General features: G+C 49.3%; 2 protein-coding genes across 3 annotated transcripts; one reads left to right on the forward strand and one right to left on the reverse strand.

Moving 5' to 3' along the window:
- Window positions 1–460: 460 nt before the first annotated feature.
- Pafah1b3 (platelet activating factor acetylhydrolase 1b catalytic subunit 3) lies at window positions 461–3,498 on the reverse strand. Of its 2 annotated transcripts, none has more exons than XM_041654896.1 (6): window positions 3,382–3,498; window positions 2,911–3,005; window positions 2,638–2,727; window positions 1,879–1,995; window positions 1,681–1,803; window positions 461–788 (listed from the first exon to the last, which is right to left on the reverse strand). In XM_041654896.1, the coding sequence occupies exons 2-6, from the start codon at window positions 2,986–2,988 to the stop codon at window positions 501–503; spliced, it is 696 nt and encodes a 231-aa protein (XP_041510830.1). In that variant the 5' UTR covers window positions 2,989–3,005; window positions 3,382–3,498; the 3' UTR covers window positions 461–500. The 2 variants fall into 2 exon arrangements, with proteins under 2 accessions (XP_041510830.1, XP_041510831.1); XM_041654897.1 differs by lacking the exon at window positions 3,382–3,498 and adding an exon at window positions 3,114–3,345.
- A 5,501-nt stretch (window positions 3,499–8,999) lies between these two features.
- Prr19 (proline rich 19) lies at window positions 9,000–10,180 on the forward strand. The gene is made up of 2 exons (XM_041654890.1): window positions 9,000–9,618; window positions 9,702–10,180. The coding sequence occupies exons 1-2, from the start codon at window positions 9,000–9,002 to the stop codon at window positions 10,178–10,180; spliced, it is 1,098 nt and encodes a 365-aa protein (XP_041510824.1).
- The last annotated feature ends 244 nt before the right edge of the window (window positions 10,181–10,424 follow it).

The raw sequence follows: 10,424 nt of genomic DNA on the forward strand, positions 1-10,424 counted from the left end.
GCGTGGAACTAGTTATACTCAGACATTTTCAGGAGACCAGTTTGGGACCATGAGCTAGCTATCCTCAGTGTCTTCTTGTGCAAAGGGCTTAGTCCTGGAGGATAGAAGGTCTGAAGGGGCATCTGAACTTGGCCCAGAGCACCAGGAAGTTAGCATGCATCAGCTGGGACAGCTCCCTGAAGGGACAGCATGGGGGCAATGATGGTGGGATCTGATTGTGTGTGACAGTTTCAGAGATTACTGAATGACCTTGATCCTAATGGTAATGACAAACTGGTTATACCCAGCAGAACTCGCCCAAAGCACACTTTAAATTCAACTGACTACAAGGACCAGAATTCCTTGATGGATTACTGATGTCTGCCTCAGGTACAAATAGAAACACCACACATAACTGCAGGGTCAAGGATCAGGCTTTTGGTGGTACCCAGATAAGTCTAGCCATAAAGCAAGAAACAAGCAGGAGGAGGAGACTTTAATGCCATGGAAAGAGAAGACGCTTAGGGTGTGGTCTCTGGCAGAGGGATGCCTTGGCCCTGCTCTTGGGCCAGGAGACGAAGAAGCAAGGAGTGCAGGGCCCGGCAAACAGGTGTGTACCCCAAGCGGCTCAGATGTAGGTAATCATACATGTCATGGTGGCTTATGGTGCCGTCAGAATGTACAAAGCCGGGGTCTGCATCTAAGAAGTGGGCTCGGGGGTGTCCAGCTAATGCTGCCCGCACCAGCTCGTTTACCTGTCGGTTTTTCTCCCGAAGTGGGTTGGGGTGCTGGCCCCTTGGAAGCAGGCCCTGAGAAGGCACACCAATAGTTATCAGATCAGCATTCCTGGATTAAACTGTCCACCCCCCACCAAGAACTTTTCAGCTGTAAAATAGTTCAGGGATGTGAAAATAGGGAGGGCAGAGGAATAGTTCTGGATTCCATGTCCCAGCTCCCATTCGTAAGAACCTTCCTGATAGGCAGCCTGTTTCCAGAGATCACTCATATGCCAATGGGGCAGTGGCCTCTTTCAGAGGTTGGAAATGTCTTAGCTAGAAGTGATGAAGCTCAATTTACTCCAGGAATGCCTGACAATTTGAGTTTTCCAACACTCAAAATACCTAGCCTTCCTTTGGGCCACAGGCTAACTGGTCCCTGAACACATCCTCAATCACAGTCACTCTGAAGACAGGGTCTCTATGTAGCCCTGGCTGTCCTCACTGCATAGACCAGGCTGCCTACCTCTGTCTCTGAAGTACTGATTTAAGGCGTTAGCGATCACATCCAGTTCAGAGCCACTCCTACAGAGTGTGGAAATCTACCAGACAGTTCACTGGAAAGCCACTGTGCCAAGATGCCCAGAAGTGTGCCAAGTACTTCTTGGGGGTCCCACAACATAAGTACACCCCCTTTTTTTTCTTTAAGAAAAGGTCTTGCTGGGCAGTGGTGGTGCACGCCTTTAATCCCAGCATTAGGGAGGCAGAGGCAGGTGGATTTCTGTGAGTTCGAGGCCAGCCTGGTCTACAAGAGCTAGTTGTGGGACAGGCACAGAGCTACAGAGAAACCTTGTCTCAAAAAAAAAAAAAAAGTCTTGCTGTGTTGCCCAGGTAACCTCAATCTCAGTGATCCTCCTGCCTCAGGCCCTAGAGTGCCACTATGACCGGCAGCCACTTTTCTTTTGCCACCCTTCCAAGCTCTCACCAGCACAACCACCCGCGCCTGGGGCTGCAGCTTGTTCACAAGTTGTACAATGGCTTTGATGCCACCTGTCACCTGCTCTGCTGTGTGGCTGTGGTTGTTGGTGCCCACCCAGACCACCACGATCTGTGAAAAGAGTAACACAAAGCAACGGTAAAGAGACAAGCAGGAGTGTTAACTTGCCACCCAAGCTTTGCTCACCTTGGGCCGGATGTGTTCCAGCTCCCCATTCTCCAGCCGCCAGAGTACATGCTGTGTGCTATCCCCACCAATGCCAAAGTTAAGTGCGTGCAGAGGAGAGAAGAGCTCCCGCCAGATCTGTGGGCAAAAAATGATATAGGCACTGGCCATCAGCACCTGTCCAGGTGGTAACTAAATGCCACTAGGGATAAGCCTTACTTTATGAACAAAGACTGGTTAAATCTCACCCCGAAGAAACCCCAGCAGATAAAACGTCATTTCATGGAACTTCTGAGTGTCTTGCTTTAACCAAAATCTCACAGAAGGTACAGTCACTTTATAAAAATCCTGTCTGCTTAAACCATACACAGAGCTAGCAACACACAACTGAATCTCATGTGAATAAAGCCATTGTGGCTAACGCTGTCTTGGGGAAAGATTTTATGACTGGCAGTCTTTGCCGAATACATTACAATCCACCTTCACTTTCTGTAAATCTATTACAACTTTGTGTAAACTCAATAGGGGCTGTGCTCTACTTTAAGCAAACAAGAGTCACCTTAGGCAATTTCGAAGGAAAGCCTCAATTTAAGTCTTGACAAACTCAGGGCACACACTTTATTCTTAATGAATACTGCATTTACATGGGATTCTTAGATTCCTGCTACCAGGGGTATTTCTGTATCCCCTTACCTTGCCTGGCTTGGAGTCTGGGCCCAAAGTGCTAGCTAGTGAGGGTACATGCCTCAATGAGGAAGGAGGAAAGGGTTGGAGTCTCACCTCACACTGGTGCATTAGCTGGACCAAGGAGTCCCCGATGAAGACGACTTCTGCTTCCTTGTCTTTGCTGTCTGCCACAAAACGTTGGTGCTGCAGGGAAACCAAGAAAGAGTCAATGGCACGCATGCTCCAGGCCCTGCTCCACCCTGCTTGCACAGGCTGGACAAACAAAACTTGGCTTCCCACCCAGATGAAGACGAGGATTCCACGAAGCAGGGGTTCTCTAGAAGCCCCCACCTCCCGAACCCCCAAGGATCGTGTGGAGTCACTCACCAGAGACATCCAGCGCCCATCGCCCTGCACGTCCTGCACTGGCGTGGGCTTGCTGGCCGGATTCTTGTCCTCGCTCATTCTCAATACCGCAGCCCCTGCGGAGGAGAGTGGAGACCGCTCGGGATTGCTCCGGGAGGACGTTGATCCGCCACGCCCACCCCCACCTCCCTGGCCAACACAATAGACCGTCCTGCCGCCCTCACTCGCGAGCAAGGCGAAGGCCAAGCCCGGGCGCGCCTCTTCTTGCAGAATAGGGAAGCCGTCACGTAGGAAGGACTCCTCGCTCGTCTCCCCCGACAGAGGCCGCGCAATGGGCTCGTCTGTCGCTTCCCGCCCGGACCCCTCGTGGCCACAGCGGCCCAGCGTAGCGGGGTGGGGCAGGCGAGACCACGCACCATGCGTGGCAGGGAGCGGTGGCGGGGGGGAGATGAGGGAGAGACAACCCAGAATTCACTGGAAGGGACAGCGTACCTGCAAGGGCGACAAGGAGCAGGGACAACCTAGCGCACTTCCTCGGGGGGAGGAGATCATTTGCAGCAGGGCCAGAAAACTCCGGAAGAGACCACCTACGGGGGTGTGTGTAACCCATTCACGTGGGAGAGAGAGTGGACGGGCTCATTCTTGGATCCCTGGAGGGGGTGACTCGTAGGTGTCCGGGAAGGGACGCTCCCATTTCCTACTGGTGTGGGGGAGCTTGAAAGGAAATTGGTCAAACTGAACAGTGGTGACTCGCATTTTTAATCTCAACACTCCGGAGGCAGAAGCAGACTGATCTCTGAGTTTGAGGTCAGCCTGGTCTATAGAGAGAGTTTCAGGATAACCAAGGCTACACAAAGACATTCTGTCTCAAAAAACAAAAACAAAAAAGAAAAGGGAAGAAGCTGGAGATTAGAGGTTTTTAAGGAAACACCAGAGTGACTTTGAGGTGTTTTGTTTTCAGATGAGGTCTCACTGTTTAGTTTTAGCTGTCCTGGAACTTGTATGAAGACCAGGCTGGCATTGAATTCACAAAGATTCACCTACCTCTGCCTCCTAATGCTGGGATTAGGTTCAGCTTCAACATTAGGTTTCTAATGGTATAAAATCTCAAATACATAATACCTTTATGCCTTCGAGGCACCACAGGATCTACATGGAAAGTTGAAGGTGCAGAAAGACCAGAAATTGGAGATGGCTGTAGGACCCAGCCCAGGTCCAACCTGGCACCCCTCCTGCAGATCATCTTGCACGTCTGTGGTCTCTGCTCCCCTCTCTAGATAGATACAAAGTGCCACTACCAACTTCAGATGGGTGGGTCTGGACTCCAACACCCACATCGTAGCCGAGACCACTTTCAGCCTTGTTCCTTGTGTTCCTGGCTCTAATGCCACACCCCGGTGTGTCTTAGATTCCCAGGGTCTCACTTTCCCCTAAATGGCCTAGTTGTTTTCTTGCAGCCCTGCTTCCAGGTTGGACTTTCAAATCCATCCATTTTTTCCAGTTAGGTTGATACTGAAGTAGTGAAGGGTTTTATTTATCGTGTGGACCTGGCACAAAGTCACTACGGAACAAGAACAGTGCTTGCTGAATGAATATTAGTTACATTAGTTGTCAGATGCCAATGTCAGATGTGTTGAGGAGACAGATTCAGACATGCCTGGTAAAGGCCCAGGACTCTGAGGGTTTGGGTTTTTCTAGACTAGGGCTTCTTTTCTCTTTGTTTGGAGGTATAGTCTCATGGAGCTGAGGACTACTTTCAACTCTCCATCCTACTGCTTCTACCAGGTGAACAGGGCTTCTGAAACTTTTTCTGTTTGAGTACCCCGGTTTTTGCTGGAGAAAGGTTTTTGGGTTTGTTTGTTTTGATTTTTTTTATTTAAATTTATTTATTTATTAAGGATTTCTGCCTCGTCCCCGCAACCGCTTCCCATTTCCCTCCCCCTCCCCCGATCAAGTCCCCCTCCCTCATCTGCTCGAAGAGCAATCAGGGTTCCCTGACCTGTGGGAAGTCCAAGGACTGCCCACCTCTATCCAGGTCTCGTAATTGATTTTTTTTTTTAAAGATGGGAGGTCTTCTTATATAGCTTAGACTGACCTGCCACTGACTATGTAGACCAGGCTGGCCTCGAACTTACAGATAACCTGCCTGTGCCTCCCAAGTGCATGGGTCAGCATTGCCCGACTGTTTTGTTGTTGTTGTTGGTTTGTTTGTATGTTTAATTTCCAGCTCTGTGTTTCTATTAGGGGAGGAAACTCTGTGTATAGCTAAAACATTAAAGTTCATAGCAGATAGTCTCAGAATAGACTCCGAGGCAGTGCTCATTTGGCCTGATGGTGTGTGTAATTCAAATGTGTACACTATAAGTTCCCAGTCAATGCTGCCATGAAGTACTTTGTTTTGTTTTTGTTTTTTGAGATGAGGTCCTGCCTTTTCTGAAACTTGCTGTTGTAGACCAGGCTAGCCTTGAACTCACAGAATTCCTTCTCCAGAATGCTGTGATTAAAGGCTCTCGCCACAAGTTTTGGGATGTAAAATGGATAAGCACTGTTAGAAACACCCTAGATTTATTATGTTTGATTTGATTGTACTTTCCAAAACCATTTATTATTGCCATTTTTTCATGACCCCTGCCATTGTTATGTAACCCCAGTTGAGCCTGTGACCCAGAGCTTGGTTTCAGAAGCAGTGTGTGAAGAAGGTTTGAGAGCTACAAAAGAATAGAGAAACAGCGGGATGATGGTGGCACAAACCTTTAACCCCAGTGCTCAGGAGGCAGAGACAGGCAGATCTCTGTGTGAGGCCAGCCTGGTCTACAGAGTAAGTTCCAGGACAGCCAAAGCTACATAGAGAAACTTTGTCTCAAAAACCAAAACAAAACAATTAGAGAAGCAGAAAAAAAGACATATTGTATAATTAGTAACATTTCGACAGCAATATACACTGACAGTTTAGTTTGATTTGAGAGACAGAGGACTGGCTGTGGTGGCACAAACCTGTAACGGCAGTGGGCCGTGGTGGTGCACGCCTTTAATCTCAGCATTCAGGAGGCAGAGGCAGGAGGGGAGGATCTCTGTGAGTTCCAAGCCAGCCTGGTCTACAGAGTGAGTTCCAGGACAGCTAGGGCTACACAGAGAAACCCTGTCTCGAAAAACAACAATAACAACAACAACAAAACCAAAACAAACAAACAAAAATCTCAAAAACGAGAGAGAGAGAGAGAGAGAGAGAGGGAATAAAGGCAGGAGAATAGAGTTCCAGGCTATCCCAAACTCCCTAAGGGATAGTTAACTACCTAACTATCTCAAAACACTAAAAACTAGCTGAGCTGGGAGACAAGCGGTCAGCATAGGCAACGGGGCCAGCTAGACAAAACAACCCTAAAAAAATAAAACCGTGTGAGGGGATATGTGTAGACATACAATGGAGGTAGAGAGAATTCTTGAGTGAGTGGAGAATCAAAACTCCCAAGCATTCATTCATAAACATTTTGGTCCATTCCATCCGTTTACAAACCGTATGGGGGAGGTAGGTACTATTACCAATCGGTTTTACAGATTAGGAAATAGGTGGGCGGTGGTGGCATAAACCTTTAATCCCAGCACTAAGGAGACAGAGGCAGTCGGATCTTTATGAATTCGAGGCCAGTTTGGTCTGTAGAGCGTGTTTCAGGGCAGCGAAGGCTACTCAGGGAAGCCCTGTCCAGAAAAACAAAACAAACAAACAAAAAAATGAAATAGGCTCTGAGCAGTTACAGTTTCTAAAGTCACACAGCCCAAAAGCTCCGTTCGGTCCGGGAGAGCCCGGGAGCACGAGGCCTAGCGCCTTCCAGGTCATACAGTCCGCCAGCAGCCTAAGCCAATCAGCATTGAGTAAGGGGGCGGGCCTAGAGGACCTCGTCGGCAATCCATAGCTGGGGGGGCGGGGACAAGAGGTAAGGCTGGGCGGGGCTATAACTGTCACTCTCGGTGCCTCGTGCCTCTCTTGGGAACCTGAGGCGAGAGGTGTGGTGTGTGGGTTGCGCATGCGTGCGTCGTGCCTGTTGGCTTAACACGCTCTCAAGGGCCGGAAGAGCGCGAACAGCTTCGACGCCTGGGTCTCTCTACAGCAAAGAAGCCATTGCTCTCCACAGCCACGTGGAGGCCAGGGCGGGGTTCGTTAGGAGAGAAGAGGGTGAGGCACCCCTCCCCCACCGTGCCCCCACCAACCGTACCCACCTCTTCAGCCTCCTTGGCCCACCTCAGCCGAGTTGACCCCCCCACCCCCCCTTAGGCCTCCCTTCGGAAGTAGCCCCCCAACTCTGAAGGCTCTTGTGAATTAAGTCCCGCCCGAAGCTGGCCCTTCCACTTCTCTGGGTGCCCCCTCTCCTGACTTATGTTTTATTTTGAATTCTTTGAGATTAGGTCTTATGCAGCCAGCAAACTTATTATGAAGTTGAGGATGACCATGAGCGCCTGCCTGGTCTTCCCGTCTCCACTTTGTAAAATTTGCAATTACAAACCTTCCTTCACCACCATGCAGGCTCCTCTTTCCTGCCCTCATTTACTATTTCTGTTTCCTGTGTCTTGGTGTATCTTCCCGAGTCGTGGATTTCCTCTCTGTCCCAAATCTCATTCACGATCTTGCTCCCATCTTCCATTTTTGTGTGTGTGTGTGTGTGTTGTTGGTTTTGAGACACTTATCTGACTGTGTAGTCTTAGCTAGCTTCAAACTCATGATCCTTCTGCCTCAGTATCCCAAGGGGGGATGGATATAGGCAGGTGGCTCCTTGCCTGGCTCATCCCATCTTTTATTTATTTATTTTGCTTTTTTCATTTATTGGCTTGTTTTTTGAGACAGGGTTTCTCTGTGTACTCCTCCCTGGCTTTCCTGGAACTCGCTCTGTAGACCAGTCTGGTCTCGAACTCAGAGGGATCTGCGAATATACAGAAAGACGGTTACCGTACTGGCCATTGAGCATAGGAACCTAGGTCCTTGCAATTGTTAAGCAACTACTCTATCACTGAGCTATATTCCCAGCTTTTATTTTTTTTCAGTGCTCAGAGCTTTATGTGTGCATACCCAGATTTTTTTCTTTGAAGATTTAAGTTTTGTGCATGCGTGGTGTGTGTGTGTGTGTGTGTGTGTGTGTGTGTGTGTGTGTTGTCTGTGTGAGAGTATGGGGAATGTGAGTGTAGATGCCTGCAAAAGCCAGAAGACATCAGATTCCCCGGAGCTAAAGTTAGGCTGTAGGGCTCATCTGAGATGGATGCTGGGAAATGAGCTGGGAACTGAGTTTAGTCCTTTGAAAGAGCACTGAGTGCTCTTAACTACTGAGCCAGCTCTTCAACCCCTAAGATACAGGTTTTTTAAATTTTTTTCTTTTTGTTTTTTTTTGAAACAGGGTTTCTCTGTAGCTTGCAGCCTGTCCTGGAACTAACTCTTGTAGACCAGGCTGGTCTCGAACTCACAGAGATCTTCCTGCCTTTGCCTCCTGAGTGCTGGAATTAAAAGCGCACACGATCACAGCCAGGCTCAAAATTTTTATTTTTAAATAGGATCTGTGTTACTTAGGTTGGTTTTGAATTCACTCTGTAGCCCAGGCAGGCCTTAACCATTTTTTATTTTTTAAAAATAATTAGTTTTTATTTTTCAAATGTTGGTATTTTGCCTGCATGTATGTCCAGATCATGTAGTTACAGACAATTGTGAGCTGTCATGTGGGTGCTGGGAATTGAACCTGAATCCACTGGAAGAACAGTCAGCACTCCTAATCATTGAGCCATCTTTCCAGTCTGGCCTTAAACTTTTGATTCTTCTGCTTTAGCCTTCTTGAACAGATGGGATTAGAGGCCTGCACAACCGGGCCTGGCCATCATCTTTTAAATATTTTTCATGTTCTTATTCCCTGTTCCCTTATCCCCATTTTCTAATCTCTTTTTCTATTAGCTATCCCTACTTGTACATCATTTTGGACTCCCTTCTATGCCAGGCCTTTTCCAATGGCTCTCTGTCCACTTCTTTTTCTCATCTCTCTAAATAGTATTCTTTCTTTGCTCTGACCATCTGTTCCCACTTAGCTACTGTTCCTGATTTATCTTCATCTGATGACCACCTTGCCTTCTAGGGCATCATGGACTCTCGGGGACCAGTCCCTCAGCCTTTCCAGCAGCTTGAGAAACCTGGTCGTATCCGCCGTCGCAAAACTAGGAGGGAACGAAACAAGGCCCTAGTGAGCAGCCATCGGCCACTGGCTCGTCAGGATCCTCCAATGTCTAGTCGGGAGCCATCTGCAATCCTCCAGGATCCTGGGGCCTCTGCAGCCCCCAAGCTTGTGGTCATAACTCAAGGCAGGTTGAGCCGGGAGCACCGGGGTCTCTTCAATCATGAAGTGAAATCCCTGGATGTGGCCCGGTTGCTTAACAGTGGCTCCTTGGAACCATGTACCCCCCTGCCATCCACCAAGTCTTCCTGTAGCCCTGTCAGAGTCCAAGAACCAGCCTTACAGTCAAGAGGCAAGGAGAACCAGGTACCCGGAGGCTCAGGCTCGGGCCGACCAAGTTCCCCAGAACTCCCTGTGTTGGGAAAACTGCTGGAGGAACTTCAGTGCCAGCTGATTCTGCCCCAGGCCTTTCCCAGGAGGAACCTAGTGCAGGAGTCCAGAGATGCCATAATAAGAACCTTGCAAGGCTGCCATGGCTGTGTGCCTGATCTTGCCCTGGTGCTCCGAGGTTGCCAGTCACCCTTGCCTGGTGAGTCCACTTCCTGTTCCCTTGCCTCCCCTTTCACTTTTCTATAGTCCAACTGATCTCCATGCTTCTTTCTTCTGTGCCAGAGACGAAGCCCAGGGCACCTGAGAGACAGAGGACAACATCTTCTGGTGTCCACGTTCCTGAGCATGCTCCAAGGGAGGGGAGGCAAAGGACTCAACAGGGGGCAAAGAACCTTAACTTCGCCATGCCTCATCTATGTGGCAGTGGCAGCACCGCTTCACACAGGGCCAGCCTAGTGCCCCCTACAGATCACCAACTGCCATTCTTGCCCTCGGTGTCTTCACCATCTGGGGCAGCTTGGGGTCCCCCAACAGCTTTTGATATGCTGAAAAGCATCTGGCTCATAGCCACACCACCCCATCCTCAGCCCTGGGATGCCTGCCCACCTCAGCCCCTGCCTCAGCCATCATCACCCTTGTTGCCCCGAACATCTGCCTTGGACTGGAGCCCTGACCCTCCTGCCCCACTACTCAGCCTTTCCTGGGTGGTGACTCAGAGAAGTCCAGAGGCTTGGTCCTTCCCCCCAATGAAACTCTACTGAGGGAGACTCTGGGTTAGGCTGGGAAGGCAGGGATTCCATTCTCCCATTCACCTCAATAAAACACCTTCTTGCTCCTCTTGATTTTCAGTGAGTGGCTGTCTCAGGAAAGCAGATTTGGTTTTGTTTGGTTGTTTTCTGAGGCATGGTTTCCCTCTATAGCCCAGGCTGTCCTGGAACTCACTCTGTAGACCAGGCTAACCTGAACTCAGAGAACCCCCTGCCTCTGCATCTGAAATGAGAGTAG

This window comes from Microtus oregoni, unplaced genomic scaffold (genome assembly GCF_018167655.1).
Source record: "Microtus oregoni isolate MIOR12 unplaced genomic scaffold, Mior012 000006F_ref0000085, whole genome shotgun sequence".
NCBI classification, from domain to species: Eukaryota; Metazoa; Chordata; class Mammalia; order Rodentia; family Cricetidae; genus Microtus; species Microtus oregoni.

Excerpts from the sequence above, each read along its gene's own strand:
- Pafah1b3 (XM_041654896.1), bottom strand. The coding sequence starts at position 2,988 with ATGAGCGAGGACAAGAATCCGGCCAGCAAGCCCACGCCAGTGCAGGAC. Across the intron at positions 1,804-1,878 it reads TGGAACACATCCGGCCCAAG|ATCGTGGTGGTCTGGGTGGG; the intron begins GTGAGCAAAGCT and ends CTCTTTTCACAG. Across the intron at positions 789-1,680 it reads AGGCGCGGGTGGTTGTGCTG|GGCCTGCTTCCAAGGGGCCA; the intron begins GTGAGAGCTTGG and ends GTGCCTTCTCAG.
- Prr19 (XM_041654890.1), top strand. The coding sequence starts at position 9,000 with ATGGACTCTCGGGGACCAGTCCCTCAGCCTTTCCAGCAGCTTGAGAAA. Across the intron at positions 9,619-9,701 it reads TTGCCAGTCACCCTTGCCTG|AGACGAAGCCCAGGGCACCT; the intron begins GTGAGTCCACTT and ends CTTCTGTGCCAG.